This window comes from Echinops telfairi, unplaced genomic scaffold (assembly GCF_000313985.2).
Source record: "Echinops telfairi isolate 266 unplaced genomic scaffold, ASM31398v2 ScPeMD7_18;HRSCAF=68, whole genome shotgun sequence".
Classification (NCBI taxonomy): domain Eukaryota; kingdom Metazoa; phylum Chordata; class Mammalia; order Afrosoricida; family Tenrecidae; genus Echinops; species Echinops telfairi.
In genome coordinates this window covers 84558756-84576238 of record NW_022103915.1, presented here as the reverse complement: position 1 = coordinate 84576238, position 17483 = coordinate 84558756, and the positions used below count along the sequence as shown (strand labels likewise).

General features: G+C 49.8%; 1 protein-coding gene across 4 annotated transcripts in view; it reads right to left on the bottom strand.

Annotated features, from left to right (window-relative positions):
* Positions 1 to 17483, bottom strand: part of ACIN1 (apoptotic chromatin condensation inducer 1) — a 38929-nt gene continuing 21446 nt past the window's right edge. For 2 of the 4 annotated variants that reach the window (XM_045287715.1, XM_004698473.2), the window contains 12 exons: positions 17051 to 17166; positions 8731 to 8872; positions 5338 to 5380; positions 4382 to 4515; positions 4132 to 4284; positions 3203 to 3344; positions 2820 to 2965; positions 2377 to 2484; positions 2149 to 2256; positions 1643 to 1967; positions 1463 to 1563; positions 1 to 901 (listed from right to left, as the gene is read on the bottom strand). In XM_045287715.1, coding sequence (XP_045143650.1) covers positions 587 to 901; positions 1463 to 1563; positions 1643 to 1967; positions 2149 to 2256; positions 2377 to 2484; positions 2820 to 2965; positions 3203 to 3344; positions 4132 to 4284; positions 4382 to 4515; positions 5338 to 5380; positions 8731 to 8872; positions 17051 to 17166 — 1833 coding nt within the window. In that variant the 3' untranslated portion in view covers positions 1 to 586. Of the gene's footprint in view, positions 902 to 1462; positions 1564 to 1642; positions 1968 to 2148; positions 2257 to 2376; positions 2485 to 2819; positions 2966 to 3202; positions 3345 to 4131; positions 4285 to 4381; positions 4516 to 5337; positions 5381 to 8730; positions 8873 to 10468; positions 14117 to 17050; positions 17167 to 17483 lie in introns of those variants that run through there. The other 2 variants (XM_045287716.1, XM_045287717.1) reach the window with 2 other exon arrangements.

Here is a 17483-nt window from a genome sequence, read left to right as displayed (position 1 = left end):
TTATTTTCCATAGACCACATCATTTAATAATAAAAAAAATAAAAATAAGAATTGAACAAAAGGAAAAGGTGGCTATAAAGTGGAACCGGTGGGTGGGTTGGGGGGTGGGGGTAAGAGGCAGGGGCTGCAGGACAAGACTGGGAACTGCAGGGGCCCGGGGACTCAGGAGGAGATGCTGATTCAGCTCATAGGTGACCCAGTCCTGGCCCCGGCTGTTCCCAAAAGGAGGCTGTTGAATACCCCAAGGCGGTGATGAGTAAGATGGAGAAAACTGCAAGAGGCATGGGGTACCACCTCCGGGCCAATCACCTCCCTTCCTAGCCTAGCTCTTCCCTCTTAGAAACTTCATGGGAAAGGCCAGAGGAGATGGCTAAGGCCCAAGACAGGGAATAGGGAGGAGGGGTGGTGGTGGCCAACTGCTCCATTTGATATGTGGGGACAGGTGGCAGCCATACTTCAGCACTGGGCAAATGGTGTGAAAGACCCTTGGTTCCAAGGTGGTGGAGATTGTACCTATCCCTGTGGCCTTCTGCTCCCCTGGGGCTGGGTGGCTGAGGCCTGCAGCTCTCGCCTGGTCTTTCCCGGGCTAGCGGCGCCCACCCCTGTCGCGCACAGGTGTGCTCCGACTCCGGCTCCTGCTATGGCGCTTGGTGTCTCGGCGATCCCTCTCCCGGCCTCGTTCCCGATCCCTGTCCCTGTCGCCCCTGTCTCGTTCTCTCTCTCTCTCCCTCTCCCTGTCCCTCTCTCGGCTGTGCTCCCGTCGCTTCTCCCGCTCCAGCTGCCGGGTCCGTTCCCGCTCAGCTTCCTTTTCCCGCTCCTTTTGTTCTTCTTCTTCTTGTTCCTTTCGCCGCTTCTCGCGCTCTTTGGCCCGTTCAGCCCGCTCCGCCTCCTTCTGGACAATCTGGAACCAGGCAGAGAGAGATCAGCGGGCTTAGCCCTGTCCCCACAGTCCCGCCTTGCCCACCTGCATCTGGACCCCTGCACTAACTCAGGGCCACCTTCAGGTCTGCTGCAGGCTCCATGGGAAACGAAAACAAAACCCTAAGGCAAATGAGTGAAGGGGATGTTTCTGGCAACCACATCTGCCCTATCCCAAAGCATCCTTCTCCAGTCAGGTCTGTGCTTGCATACCAACAAAAGGGAGCTGCATCACCTGTGCCTAGCAACCCTCACCCTCAATGTGAACAAATTCTTATCCCCCCAGGACATAAGCTTAAAATCCCTAGGGGCTTTACCACCTCTAAAAGACTTTTGAAACAAGGAAATGTGTTTATAAAACTCAAAATTCTAAGTGAATTAGCTCTTAGTAAAATCAAGTTCCAAGGAGGTTGGCTGAACACACACCTTCACTCCTGCCTGCTCTGGCTCTTCACCTGGCCTCGTTCCCTAACCCTGTTTCATCCCCTTGTGAACCCAGCCTGGAGGCCACCTGGAGGTGGGCAGGCTTGAAGGGAGCACTCACCTGGCTGTCAGTGAGCGGGAGCCAGTAGATGCAGGGGGCTGCCTTGGTCTTGCGGAAAAGGTCATCTAGCAGCTTGGCGGGTGGTTCTTCCTGGGCTTTCTCTGGGGTGGACGAGAGCGCGAGTAAGACTGGGCCCCCTTCCCATCTGATAGTGGGGCATGCGCGCATCACAGCTCATACCTTTCTTTTCACTCTTCTTTTCTTTGGACTTCGCACGGTCCTTGCGGCGGCGGTCACGGGACCGTGATCGAGAGCGGGGCCCTTCTCGAACTTTGTCTCGATCCCATTCACGCTCTGACCGGGTTCTCTCCCGCCGCTCCATTTCCCGTTCCCGCTCTGCCCATTGTTCCCGCACAGCGCGTTCCTGCTCCCGCTGCTCTGCCCGGGGATGCTGTGGTGGCTGGGCTGGGGGCGGGGGCGGGGGGTGCAGGGGTCGTGGGACCCCTTGTTCCTCTGCTTTAGTTTCAGAGGGGCGATCCACCAAGAGGCCCCGGTGATAGTCCAGCTGTGGGTAGAGGAGAGACATGGACAGTCAGAATGGAGAGTAAGTCAGCACCGGACTCAGAGACAAGAACCAGAGTGGAGGGGCAAGTGGAGAGAACAGAACAGCAGTGACAGTGGGGCTGGCCAGGTGCTCAGCTGGCACCAGCAGAGAGCCAGCTCCCCTCCTTCCCCAGGTTTCTCACCTCATCTTGCTCGGCATAGTCAGCACACAGGAATTTGGGATTGGACTGAGGCCATTTGACCCCATGCAGAGCCGTGCGCGTAGCAACAGCTTCCTCTACTGTTGAATACTAGGAGAGAAAGGGAGAGGGCAGAGGGTCACAGCAGAGCCCCCAGCCCCTCACTTGTTCACATGGTCTGTCTGCCACAAAATCAAATGGACACTCCAAGAACCATCTTTGGCTGCTCACCGTTACAAAGCAGTGAGATTTAATCTTGTCGATCCAGAAGGCCTCTTCCACCAAGGTTCCAGTGCGCCCCAACAATTCCTTCAGTTGGCCTAAAGTGAAGGGGCGAACCTGCCGATAAAAATGGAACTTGAGGGACTTGAAAAGGGCAAGGACACCAGTCTTTACATTTCTTACGCTATTGCCACAGGAGCGCAGCTTCAAGGGGTTAAGGGATGGGTGTGAGAGTGGGAGCAGAGGTTACTAAGAAAATCAGACAGTGGACAGACTTGGACCTCATGTATCCTATGAAATCCACACCAGAATCACCTCACAAGGTGACAAGGAGACAGACAGAGAGGATGAGTAACTGGTGGGTCTAGCAGGTGAACCTAGGAAGTAGAAGCCCAAGGCAAACCAATTGCAAACCACTCAACTTGGCTGGAACTCGAGACACCAAGACTTACCAAATTGGAGATGTGGACTATCGTACTGATCTTGCCCCGGGGCGGGGAGGGCACCTGAACAGTTCGGACAGGATCATCAATTGTGATGGAAACTCCAGATTTCTGCTGGCTAATGGAACGGCGGGTTAAGGTATCTCCTAAAGTCACTAGCAAAATTGAAAAATAAAACACAACTTTTAGTAGACAGCAGTCACCTCTCACAGTTCTTAGTCCCTACTCCTCGTTCTACCACAGTCTGTGTTAGGCTATCTCCCCATGGAGATACAAAGATCAAACGGATTCAAACCTAGCCCACAGGTTGCTTAGAAGGAGGGGGAGGTAGGAGAGAGAAATCGCAAAAGACTTAAAGGAGAATTCAGGGAGCTAGAGAGCGGGTCACCCACCTTTCTTTACTTCATGCTCTACAGGTGGGGGTATGGCCACCTCTACAGAAACCTGTGGAGCTACAGGGGGTGCTGCTTCTGGCTCCTTCTCTTCTTCCTCTTCTTCCCTCTGCCCATTCTCCTGGCCCTCTGCAGGCACTACCTGTAAAGGCACCAGACAATGGCGGTCCCATGTTAAATACCGAGTTAGCATCTTCTTCTTGAGGGGAGAGATTTCTATTGAATGCTCTTCTTCCAGACCCTGGTATCGTGAGCGCTCCAGCTTTGCCCTAAGAAGATGAAGGCAGGAGCCAGCAAACATTTTCTATAAAGAGCAAGACAGTAAAAGCCTTAGGCTTTAATGAGTCTCGGTTGCAACTACATTATAATGATGTGGTGAAAAACAAACAACAAACAACATGGGTTCTGCCCCACGCCGACCCTGTAAGACAGAGCAGAAGTGCTCCGTCGGGTTTCTGAGTCTGAAAATCTTGTCCAGAGAAAGGAGCCCGAGACATAACCCACTACACCACCTCTAGAAGGAGCCACAGCAAAAGCCTAATCCCGACCACAGAGTCTTGGTAAATCTTTTTGGGAGCACCCAGGCTCATCTTTCTCCCTTGGAGAGGCTGGTTGGTTTGCCTGCTGACCTTGCAGTTAGCAGTCCAAAGCTTCCCACTGGGATTCCTTGTAAGCAGCCACAGACAAGGGCAAATAAACGTGTGGCTGTTTCAGTACAAGTGTGCTTACAACAGGCAGCAGGTGGGGTATGATAGTCGGCTATCTCCTGAAAAGGCACAAGACCACCTTAGAACGTAGGGGCCAATTAACTAGCCCTCTGCAGCTGAGCGATTTCCTTTACAAGGACTCTTGCCTTGCTTCCTCAGCTGCTGGATCTATGTCCACTGACAACCACTCCCAACCCCCAATAGGGAGTGCAGTGGCCTCACCTGAGTGACAGTCCGGCATATCTTCAGTCCCTTGTCATGGGTCCCGTCATCACCATTGCGCTCACTCTCATCCTCAGATATGCGGGAATCGTCAGCATGAAGATCCACAACAGCCTCCTGCCCCGCCAGCGGTTTGATGTCGGGGATGAGGCTCTGGGACACAGATACCCCCCACCCCGTTACACTGGGCCCATGCCCACTCCCACCGGAACATGCCTCATCCTCCCATCCCTGGCTCCCCCCACCTCACCTTGAGCGATTCAGTGGTGATGCTGAGGGAAGGTTTCTTCTGGGTGGTTGCGGTACTGGCTCCCCAACGGCGCTTCCGACCAGGCTGGCCCCCCTCTGTGTCACTGTTTCCAGCCGGCACCCCCTTGGTAGCTGCTGACCCCCAAAATAGGATTCAACTGTTAGCCTAGGGCACTCTTGCCGGTTTCCCATCCCAACACCCACCTGGCAGCCTGCGGGGCAGTTTTAGTGAAAGGCTAACTTAGGAAACTCTAATTGAAGACAGGGGAATCATGGCTTCAGAACTAACAATAAAATGACCTGAGACAGTTCTGGACTGATGGTCACTTTCAGGGGCTGACAGACCTAATGGGACTGGGAAAGTCAGAGTGAGGGAGCATGGGAACCAGAGCAAGACAACTGTATGATTATTAACATCTAAGCAAAATTAATTTAAAATGACTGTGTTGTGCCCATTCTTTAGGTTAATTCTTACATATTGACAATAAACTTCAAGTATATTTATGTCAATCTAAAATTAGTTATTTCCTGGAAAGATCTTTCAAAAATGCCACTGAGGTGTAAGGTGCTCTCCTGGAAAAAAGTTGAGCCCTAAGAACCCCCATAATTATAGAGGAGCCCCTCACAGCGACTCCTAGCTCTGAATGTGTGTTTATCTGATAGGTAACTTCATCTGGGTTGGAGGAAGAACATTGTCAACAACTCGAACTCATCTCAATTAGTTGGAAGAAAGAAATCTGACTGAGGCTACACGGGACTCAGAACATTTTTAAGTTTTGAATTTCAAATGGAACCCTGCATATGCCAAGATGATACAGATTGTCTGGGGCAGGCGGGGGTGGGAACAGGGTGAGAAAGGGCAACTCCAGAGAGACAGAGCAAAGAGGCACCTGTCTCTGTAGGAACCTGCTTTTAATGGCATTCCCTGACCTTCTAAGGGGCTTAGGGTAGACTTACAGACAACAGAGATCTTCCTCTTGAAAGACTTGGGCAGCGAGCTCTGTATGGAGAAGAACAGGGAGAAAAAAAAAAGAGAGAGAGAAAGAGACACACCCCACAGAGAGGGGGGTACGCGGTTAGATGGGGCGGTCTTATTAGGCTCCAAAGACACAGAGAGAGAGACACAAGAGACAAACAGAGACCAAAACAGAAGCGGCAAACAGCAAAAACGAAGCGTAATCAATGCAAGTTAGAGGGAAAAAACAAAACAAAACACAAAAAAACTAAACTAAACATCACAGCAGGGAAAGCTCATCTAGCCCATACCACAAGCTGTGTATTAGCTTAACCAGAAATAAGCGGGCAGAGCCAGTAGGGGAGCCTCCCAGGCCTTCATCTGGGTGGCCCACACCCTCTCTTCCTCTGCCTCTACGGGTCCAGCGGCTATGAAGCCCAGGGAGCCAGGCCCAGGATTCGGTTGTCTCGTCTCCTGGGCCTCTTCTGGCTGACATGAGGAAATCTGGAAAACCACTCTGGGATGGCAACTTAAACAAAGGAACCCTCTTCTTTTCTCTAGGCCCAGCCTGCCTTCCACTTACAATGACATGGAGTCCCTTGGGCAACTGCTTGTCAACCGCTCAGATGCCCACCCCCATTGTGGAAATGGGCAGCCCCACACCCACTGGAGAGGAGGCTCCTGAGCCAAGGCCCGGGGAAAGGAGTGCCCTTAGCAAAGGCAGACTGTGCCCAGGGAGATTCTCAGCCTTGCAACTTTCCTCAGTTCTGGCTGAGACTGTGTGCTCCAGTCAGAGATCTCGACTTAGGGCTCTACCAAGGGCCATAAGGCACTTGGGGGGCAAGTCCCACTCAATGGGAGAAACACTAGGGACAGAGCAAAAAGTGGGAGAGAAGGGAGAAAAGGGGTAGAGACTTACGTTCAAGTGCTTATTTCTGGAAAAACTAAGACTACCCTACTACCTTTTCTACAGGGAAGGGTAGGAGCCTCTTGCTGAAACCCACTTTTTTCTCATCCACCCCCCAGCCCTATTTGTGTCATCTAACCAAGTCTCCTTGGTCTCTGTTAAGGGCCAGCCTGACCCCCAGGCTGGGCTGCTCTTGATGGTTAAGTTAGTGAGAGAGTGAGAGAGAGAGAAAAGATCTTAATTAAAACAGGAAAAACATGAACCAAGTAAATAAATCCAATTAAGAAATCAGAAAAAAAAAGAAAGAAAAAAAATCAAAGATACAAAGGAATAAAAAAAAAAAAAGAAAAAGAAAAGAAAGAAAAAAAACTAGGAATATGACAAATGTTCCAGGTACCATCTCACACCTGGGATCTTCAGTTCAGCCAATCGCACCTCATTGTGTACTGTATCTAGTCAACCGACGGTCCAATCAGAATGAGCCCTCCCTGCTAGGCGCTGTGCAATTGGTGGGGGGTTGGGTTGGCAAAAAAGGTGGGCGCACGGCGTGGTGGTCAGCACGGCATTGCCAGAGTCCTCCCAGGGGCGCAGGGGGGGCGGGAGGGAAACGTGTGGGGAGACGCTGCCCAGTTTCCATGATGTCAAGACAGTTCACTGGTGGTGGCCGAGGCTCAACCAGGGATACAGGGGGGAAAGGGAAGCGAGATCAGTCCCAGCCCTGGAGGGGCATCATCTTGCAGTCCCTGATGAGATGGCCTTTAAGCTGCAGGCATGATCCTTGCCTTTAATTGTGAGAGGCAGGCTGGCCTGTATGTCCACCAGTGTCAAGGTGCAGCATGAACTTGGAATCCAGGTGATGACTCCAGAGTCCCTTCCTCCTCTGCCTGTTAACTGGTTAGATCCTCTCACCGAGTGGGATCATGGGAGTCTCTGATGAATGTAGCCTGGGGGTAGCAGGTGGGCACCCCCAGGACCTGGCACGAAATCAGCAGCAAGGTCAGAATGCTCTTCTTCTTAGAGTTGCGTGTGCCACCTCCTCAGGGACTCCAGCGGAGACCACGGTGGTTCCAGATGGAGAAGTTGGAGCAACCAACGTGTGGTCCTTCACCATGTACCACAGGAACCAGAGGAAAGTCCATCTGATGAGCAAGTGGCGACAGCCAGGCTGGGCTGTCACCAGTGTCAGGTCCCTAGGGCTCAGGCCCTGGACTGGTGCAGGGCTCCTAGCGGTCACTGCATCCGTCGAGCAGCCCACTCGGCATGGTACAGCATGGCAGGGTTGTCAACACAGGGACTCTTTGGGAGCTCTTGGTGCTCTAGACAGGGATCCCAATAGTCCGTAGCAAACAAGGCAACCCACAGTCCTCAAAAGGGCAAGGGTATGTGGCCAGGCGCCCCAGCACTGACACAGCTCTTCTTGGGGGTGTCCCAAGTAGGGAGATGATATCGGCAAGTCCACCCCACTCCACGTTTGTTTGTTTTTGGTTTTTTTTTTTTTGCTTTCTCAATACAAGTCTCTCCACAACAGTGCTCTTCTTGGGCCCCTGATGTAAGCAAGACAGGGAAGCAAAGGGGGCCCATCACAGGAGCGCATACATGCCCCCCTCTGGCCAAGACACCTGGATAGCAGACTCGGCTCTGGGCAGCTCAGTAGCAGCGGGTGGGTCCAGAGGTAGAGGCGGCATCAGCGATTGGCCAGTTGGGCAGGGTTATATTTTACGGGCGGATTATCGTACACGAGGTACTTGGACAAAGTTTTACGGGGAAGAAGGACCTTGTAATAAATAATATTCTGCACATCAAATCACTTTCACCGGCCCCCGCCCCCCGCAACACACACCAGAGAAAGGCTACACACACAACAGTCCCCCCACCCATCACCCGACTCCCAAACCAATCTACTTCTTTGTGTGTCCAAGAGCCAAGAACACTTTGCTGGCTCTGGTGGGGCCCTCTGAACTGGGTGCAGGACACAGGTGGTCAAAAAAGAGGCCTTCTGGATCACCCCAGACCCTGGCTTCTAGGTAGCTACATCTCTGCAAGGTGACCACTGGGGGGCAGACGAGGAGCACAAATTCCTCAACATGACTAGTCCAGAGAGAACCATCAAAAGCCACGAGATGGCGCTGAGCTCCATTAGGTTTTTAAAAAGGAGGGAAAGCTACAGCAATAGCCAGTCACCTGTCGAGCTCAAGGAGACAGCTGGGCCTGGGTCTTCAGTAAGGTCTACGGGCTTCTCAGTTACAAAGTTCCAGGAGGTGAGGTGAGGAGAAGTGAGACAAGACTACCCTACTCCACACCCACTGTCCCCAAATAAAAGAATAACCCCCATCGTGAGGGGTCACCCTTGCTAAACCAGGGACTTCTCCCTTGGCCTGCTCTGCTGCTCCTACCCCTCCTCTAACCTCTCCCCGTGTTGAGAGGGAACCCTTACTTTCCACTGTGGCTCCCCTGCCCGCCCGGCCCAGCAGGCGTCTTGGATAGTTACCTCTTTCTTCTCCTCATCCTCCGCACCCCCCTCGGGGCGCTCATCACTGCCGACTGGATCTGCAGTGGGCATGGGGGGCTCTGGCACCTCATTCTCAGCTCTGTTTTCAGCTGTGTCCATGTTCACTTCCTCCTTCTCCTCACTGACAAGTGTGAGGAGAGGTCCGGAGGGAAGGGCCGGGAAGAACCAAGGGGAAGAGAGAATGAGACGTTAGCTTTTAGGTGATCAAACGCCCCCCATGCCTCATCATTTGGGTGGAATTGGGGGCTAGCTGGCTTTTCAGGTCAGACTAAAAATTCCATAACCCCCCCACGGGAAAGTGGGAAACCGTTTTCCCTGGGGGGAAAAAGCATGGATCACCAAAACCACATCCTCCAGCAGGACACAGTTGTTACATGTGCAGACGGATTTCCAGTGCTCGAGGTAACTCACAAGAGCACTCTGAGAGGACAAGAGACAAGCCCACACAAGTGCTCATTCTGACCCACAACCCAGCCCCCTGGCACAATTTCTCTTGCAAAATTGCTTTAGAATCTTAAGGGAACCCTGATTTCCTAAAAATATGAGAAAGTATGGTCACGAACCCAACCCTGACTTTAATAAGCTGCCTATGAAGGCCAGAAGATGGTGGGGGGTGGCAGGGAGAAAAGGGAGGCTGGTGAAGGTTCACATTTCAACAAGGACCCTCTGGCTTCCAAAGAGAGCTGAGAGCCCAAAGACTAATCAGGCCACGTTGACCATCTCAGAGGGGCAAGAACCATTCTTACATTCAGCTTTCATTCCGATTCTCCCACTCACTCCTTCCAAGAAATACTTCCAGTAGCCCTCCCGTCAGGATACGGAACCCACTCACTCTGCCCTCTCAATCACACAAGTTAGCTTCCGTTTCAGGCAGAGTTCCAGAGATTCACTTCAGATAAACTACCTTCCGCCTTTTCCTGTCTTCATCCATAACTTCTCTCTCACCCCACCCCCACCCAAATACTGGGGAAAAATTAAATCAAGATGACCAGGGCCTAAGCTTCAACTAAGGGGAAGCCAAGCCTCCCCAGGCAGATAACCACCGCCACAAAACCCAGCATTCACGACGGGCAGACGCTCAGAGGTCAGAGCAGTCTTCCTGGAGCAGCCAGGGAGGGATGCACGGGAAAGGGGGAAGGGACGATCGGAACTGTGCCCCCAGCTAACGGGCCCCCACAGAAACCAATGAGTCAACGGCCTAAAATCTCTAGAACCGGCTGAACCACCAAGCACCGATTTCCCACACAGAGAGGGCAAGTGGGGCCAATTAGAAATCCGGCAGCAAGGACAAAGGGGGGAAGCAGAGTGGCTAAAAACCAACCCCAACGAAAGGCGGAATGGAGCCAGGGGCAGCAGGAAGATGAGGGGCTAGAGCGATGGGGGAAGGGAAACGTGGAAATGTGAAGCTCTCACCCTTCTTTGCTTTCTGATAACATGATTTTTTTCCTCCCCCTGGAAGTGCTGTTTATCCCTTTCTGGAATGGAAGAAATAACAAAAACCAAACAAAAAAAATCCTAAAAAAAAAAAAACCAACATAAAAAACACCCTCCTTGTTCCAAGACCCAACCACCTCCTCCCCAGCCCCCCGATCCGGAGAGAGAAAATCGAGATGAAGCAACTGGGGAATCCAAAAAATGGTATATGGAGGGGAGGTGTTGGTGGTGAGGGGAGGCTAAAATAGATCTGGCTTTTAAGAGATAAGCGTTAAGTCCTCACGGCAAACCCCGAGTTCGGCCGGACTGGTCTCTCTGGAGGAGGAGGAGGAGGAAGAGGGCCAGGCTGCTGGTAGTGGCTGGCTCTATTGTACTGGCGGAGCGGCAGCGATCAGCCGGAGACATGCAGAGGAGCCATCTTGCCACTTACCCAGCAGCCCGTGTGTGCGGATGGGGGAGGGCCCTACTGCAGCAGGGGAGGGGAAAGAGGAGGGAGGGAGGGAGCGGAGCGAGCAAGGCTCTTCTCCTCTGGCAGGCCTCAGGGAGCAGACTGCTGGCTCAATTGGCCTGGCCTTTTTCCTGCTTTTCTCAAGTTACAACAGCTACTGAGGCCTCACTCCACAGGGAGAAGGTGCTCTCTCCTGGTCCTCCCAGGAGGCAGGGGAAGCAGCTGGGTAGACAGGGCACACAGCTACAGCTGCTTGCCTGGAAGATTCCAGAGAATAAGAGGAAGGGGAGCAGCAGAGCTGAAGAGGATAAAGCCCAAACTCAAGTCACAGAGGAGGGGCACGAGCAATGTTTATGACCCACCGCCCAAGAAGCCAGAGCTGGGACAAGGTGGGGGTGGGAACTGGATGACCCACCACTATAGTACCTGGCTGTTCAACCCTGGCAATTGGCAATGATTACATGCTACTGCTTCTACCTGCTCTTCCTCCAGGGAAGATGAAGGGAAATAGGGAAGCTTCCTTTGAAAGGTCCCAGTAGGAATTGGGGGGTGGGGTAGGGAGAGATGACAGACAACTTTGTTTCATACAATCTTTAATAAGGTCACCCTGCCCCAGGGGTTCATTGGAGTCAGAAGGAAAAGGATAAACGGCATGGGGACCTTGGGCAGCTGAGGCACAAAGGCCACTTCTTGGAACAAGGACTCCAAGGATAAAGTGGAGGATTTCTGAAGCAAGAAGGGCTGTACTATGGGCAATGGGGGAAGCATCTGCTGGGCAGGAATTGGATTAGGACTCAGGTACTGTGTCAAATGTGAAGTGGAAGTTGAGCTACAGTCAATACATGTGGCCCTCCCTTTTAGACATAATCCCATGTGATATATTATCAATGACGCTGGCTTCTATGCCAATGGCTATACTCCCATTTTTAGAGAGGGAGCTCTCTGCTCTGCGAGTGGACAGGACTGAGATGGGACTAAGTCTCCACCTTAGCGTGTGTGAAGCAAATGCTCACCCTTTGTTTCCTTGGGGGAAGGGTCAACTGGAAAGACAAAAACCAGACCTTCATCAAACCCATTCCTCTGAGCATGACCCATCTGATAACCAAGGACACAGAAGTCCCAGGACCACTGGGAGAAAAACCACAGTGGTGGAGGCTGGTTCCAGAGGCACTGAGGCTACGACACTGTGCACCAAGGCAGGGCAAAAGAGCCAGGCTAAGACCAGAGGCTGAGGCAAGGAAACCAGGAGACAGAACAGGAGCGGTGCCAAGAGATTATGGGAGGACTATGAAGCAGAGTGACAGGTAGGCTTTCTGGTCCAAGGAGGCAGAGGACAAAGGACCGTGTGGCTAAGGGCCTGAGAGAGTTGGCTGCTGGCTGAGAAGAGGTGCATACACGGTCCAATGACTATATCCTTACAGTTTATTGATCCTGACCTGTGACCTGCTCTCTCCTAATAAGGCCCCATCACTGTGAGTACTGCAATGAAACCCCCAGCCGCAGAGGAGGCGTGCTCTGGGAGGGACGGTGGGAGTCAGAGTAGGTCACAGACGGAGGTGGCGGCATGTCTGACCTCTCCCTCCTGGCACGAGAGAAGTCAAAGGAAGTCAGCCCTGGCCATGGTCCTCTGCATCCCTGGCCGCAGAAGCAGACACGAGACCTTACGATGCTCAGAATGCCTATTTGATAGCCACACAATGGCTTTTACATTCAAGTGACACCAGAAGTTTCACACAAAGACAAGCTTCTGAGAAAACAGTAAGTCCAGAATTTCATATGTAGTATCAGAGCTTTCAGTCAAAACTAGCAATCCCCCACCCAACTGCTTTCTAAAAACTGAAACCTACATGCCAAACGCAGGCTAATGTGGTCACGTTTATATTTGACACGTTCCTCATCACATGGGCCGTCTCCAGAGAAGGAATGCTGCTATCAAGTGCGAGGGCTTTTGCAATGGTTAAAATGGTGGGTTTTAAGTGGTTCAGTAAAACAAGAGGGCTCTGGCGTCAGCCATAACCCACAAGTTGTCTGACAGTGGGCAAGCTTCTGTTCCTGTTTTGTTCTCCATCTGTGGAGGGAGGGTAGCATCTAACCGCATGCATAGCATCTGGCATAGTATGATTGAATTAATGTTGGCACTCAGTCTGCCTTGGACAACATCCAGTCGAGGTGAGGATATGCAGAAATAAGGCATTATCCCACTGGATGCCACCTCTGGAGTTTTTAACTTTCCTCAGAGGGCACTGTTCTTTCTCGAAGGTAAAGGCACCCAGTGACTGGGGATATGGTATTCCAAAAGTGCTCCTATCTTTCCTTAGAACATGTGCTGGTTGGCTTGCTCTCCACCCTCTGCCCCAAAGAGCTACTCAGAGGCACAGACTGCTTCCCTTGGCTCTCAGCAGAGGGCCCGACACAGAAATACTCAATAAAAACTTCTGTATTCAGGTACCATTACGGGTTAAAAAGTAGACACCACAGACTTGGCTGAGCTCAAAGCTGTATTCTTTTCCTCCAAAAAAAATAAGTTTGTGTGTGAGGGTGGGTAGAATCCCCACAGAGTGTTACCTTGGAACAGTTTCACATTATGTCCCTGCTCAAATGCCCTGAAATACTTTCAGCTCCCCAGAAGTAGTTTTCTTGGAAGGAGAATTGTTACTGAAAAATTTTCCAGAATTAAAAAAATCCCCATGTTCTCCCTGGCCTTCTCAAGCATAGCAAGCGTGTACCTCCTACTAACCCCACTACTCATTGGTAAGACCCAGGAATCTCCTAGTTTATTCGTGGAAGATAAAACGAGGAACCCCGTAAGTTAGCTCAAAAGAGAATGTATGTCAACGACTTGCAGTTAGCCTCAAAGTCTTGTTGGCTACATGCCACAGTCCCTCACAGCTTTTCTTTGTAGTCCCTTTAAGACAAATGACATCTCCCATCCCTTTTAAGGTTTTACGGAACAATGGCTAATATATTTGAATAAAATGCATGGACGTGCACTCTAAGTAAGGGAAGAGTTCTGCTCATTATTAAACAGTACACTTGAACTACCTGGAGGTTAATAACATCATATTATAGTTAAAATTTAAAATGTATAAAACACCAATGTCCATAGGCATATATGCTGAAATTCTAGCTATTCTGTAAAATCACGAGGAGCTAACGAAATGAAGTAAAAATTCACTAAAAAAAATCGTGAGCTCTGACTACTCTTGGGCAGTGAGCTTTAACTATAGAATACCCTTAGGAGCATGCCCGTTCCAAGAGAGCCAAGGACAGTTTGCTTTGGGGTGTTGGTGCTTTGGTACCTTTTTCTCAGTGAGCAAACTATTGATGATAAGAAATCTGACTTTTTCAGTATGATTCATTTGGGATATGGACATTGTAGGCCCCTGGAGGATTGTCAGTTACAATGTCATATTGACTTAAAGAATCATTTCTTTCCTTCTACATAGGCAAAAGGACAAAATCCTATTGCCTGTTAAAAGGCTTGTCCAACTACCGCTGAGTGATGTAGATGTCCACATGAAGATCCCTTCCCCGCCCCCACCTTCCCTTTGCCAGTTATTTTTTAAAAATATAGCAAGAGAGTAGCACCATTATTTCCTGCTGCGTGAGAACATTTTTGGTATGCTCATGGCAGGGTGAACACTGAGTTGTGGACCAGGGCTCCCCACTGAATAGGACAGAGGGCTCACAAATACCTGCTCCTTACCTCAGACACCTAGCATTCCTCGGGCACAAGCAGAATCAGAATGGATTGATAACCAAGCACAGCAAAAAGTGAGGTCATTTCTTCCAAGTGATGAGAGGTCCTTGTCGTAAAGTCTTTGCTACATTGACATAAATCACTGCTGGTTTTTAAGGCCTTTACCAAGATTAAACCACAAATGGTCTTTCCCATTTAATATGGTTGGTCCCACTCGACAAACTTCTCAAAGATTCATGTACCTAAGTTTAGGCCTTTGGGTATGTCGTTTGGCTAGGCTGCTGACCTCACCATCTGGCAGGCAGAGAGAGGGAAAGCCGGTAAGAGGAGTATGTGCTAGCAACTTCGGAGCTCAGCTTGTCTTTCCAAACTTTACATCACTCCCCTGAAGCTGGCCTAAGGTCAAGGGGCACTCTTTTGTATTTGTACAAGGTTATCACCTTGTGAAAAATCAATGTGACTAGATTACCTCAATCATAAAATGAAGATCAAAGCCACCTTTACCTGGGGGAGAAAAACTGTAGTCATGTGCTGCATAGCATCTGTTTGGGCAACACCCAACCATCTGTATATCCGTGATCTAGTTCAGGGATTCATCCCTAAGTCTGTTTTTAAGTCATATTTACAGGTCAGTCAGAACAGATATATATAGGTGAGTTAAATGTAGTATATATTTTCCATTTCTATGATTATCAAACACTGAACACTTCCAAGCCTCAGAATCTTTTTATGAGCATCACAAAGAAGTGTGTGTGTCTGTTACCATAAATCACTGAATCTATGTAACTCAGACTTTCAGAGTAATGTGGAAGTCTCATGGAAGTCTGCTCCTAAGCCAGACTGCCTGTACATTGTTTGCACTAACATCCTTATCACAAAGCATCCTATTTCAGAGATGTACTGTGGATGTTATGCAACTCATGACCATCACGCCAAGCATCAATCGCTTTGGCCTTATTGGGAAAGTCCCTAAACAAAGTTAAGTATTAAGAGCTTTCCCATTAGGATCTCATAGACTCACAGAATTTTGGTGCTAGAAAAGCGTTTTTTCAGAAAATTACTGGTTTCTCAAGGTCAGTAAGAGACCTCAGGCCCAATTAGTATCAGGCTGTTAACACTCCTGTGAAAATGGGGTTATACAAAGGGCAATGCTATACAGCCCTAGGAATGGGGAGCGGGGTAAGGGGGGGAAAGGAAGGGAGGGAGGGAGAATTGGCAGGCAGTATCTCTGGTTGATGCAAATGGAAGGGAAGATGTCAGCCCAATTCCTCATCGATGGTGTAGCTGGGGAATCCTGGAAACCTTCCAGAATCCGCTGAGTTTTCACTTTATGCTCCTAGAAGAAAACCCCTCTCCAAAGAATAATGTACCCACCCCCTATGGCGAAAAGGAAAACTTTTCAAAGGACGTGGAGCAAACTCTTGGCTTTACAACAAATAATAGAATGGCCACAGGGTGGCAGCAGAGGCAAGGATGTGAGAATGGAGAAAAGTGAGGGTCAAGCCCAGGGAAAAAGCTAAGTCAAAAGAGTGTAAACTATCATTAAAAACATTAAGAACACAGGAAAGGAGATAAATCACGTCAACTACCCACAACCCTCAAGACAGTCTAAAGAAAAGTCTCAGTTATGAGACTACGATATATATGAAATCATCATAATGGTGGCAGAGCGTTAAAGGAGCCCTGGTGACTCGCTGGGTTCAGTGCTGGGTTGCTAACACCAAGGCCAGCTGTCTGCTCCTGACAAGGCGCACAGTCTCAGAAACCTTGTGGAGCAGTTTTACTGTCTGCTCCTGACAAGGTGCAGTCTCAGAAACCTTGTGGAGCAGCTTTACTCTGTCTGACAGGGGCGCTATCAGTTGGAACGGACTCAACAGCACTGGGAATGATTTTGCTATTGTTAAAATGACATGAAAATAAGGAGGAAACAACTTTAAATCAACTGTCTACAGAGGATATCCTCCAACAAAATCCAGAATCTGTAATGTCCAAACGCCAAGCAATCTTATTTCCACAATGCTTTGCTTTCCCAGTTCCCATTGGAAGCTTCATCAGGAGCCTCTGAAGCCAAGGATGGCTTCTTAGTTTTAACACCTAGCTCAGAATGACAATAATTTGCTCAATTACAAATTTAACCTGATACAGAAGTACTTAAGATTGAATAAGATTTAAAAACTTGTAATAATTACAAAGTTGGTAAGAAATATCAAAGGATCTTAGGGGCCCAGGAATAAACTGCGACTACTGCATACTTCCTAATGAGGATAGGCTATGCTTACCAAAGTCGAGGTAATAATGTGGGCAAAAAGCACAGTGCTGTGCCCTTCTTTATAAACTTATCAACATCCTTATTAGACGGCTTTTCTCGGCTCAGCCAAACTGGGAACTGTGAGTTCAGAAATAATTTATTATGCTCCGAGTCAACTCTCTTACGATGAGTTTGGAAGCAGAAGGCTGCACCATAAGGGAGTTAACTGTTTTGGTTAGATGATCCCAGATGTGAGTTTGCTTCTACCCTCACTACCACTTTTCAATCTATCTTGAGTTTCTGGCAGTTGCTCCCAACATAGTAATGGAAGTCTAGCTTTCGTCCAGATAAAGCTCTACCTTTTTGTTTTAAAAGGAAACTAGAACTGCGTATTCAAAGAATCCTAGGGAGCAGAGTTGCCCCTCACTCCTAGCTCCTTATTGGACCCCAGTTGAGAGATGTCACTTACACAGCATGCTGAATCCTTTCTGATCCTGGCTGCTGAGGGGTCTGAGTCTTTGAGGTTTGGGGCTGTACAGCAGCTGGTGGCTCTGCCTCTTCAGCTTCACACTTCTTTGGGCTCCCCTGTCAGGAGATAGTGAAAACAAACATACCAAAGCATTTTACATTTCATTGCGTCTCCTTTTCTTTACCCTGGAGCTGGAAAAAGGCACAGAAGGACACACAAGAGTTTATCATCAGCTCCATACATAGCTTTCACATGTATCTTACTCCACTTTAGAAAATGGAACGGAACAAACCCAGGGACAAGGGAACAACAAGCGATCCAAATTGGTGGGGTGGTGGGTGTGGGAGACCTGGTAGGGCAGGATCAAGGGGAATGTAACAAAGAGGAAGTGCTGAAATCCTGGTGGGGACTGAGCATGATAGTGGGACAGGAG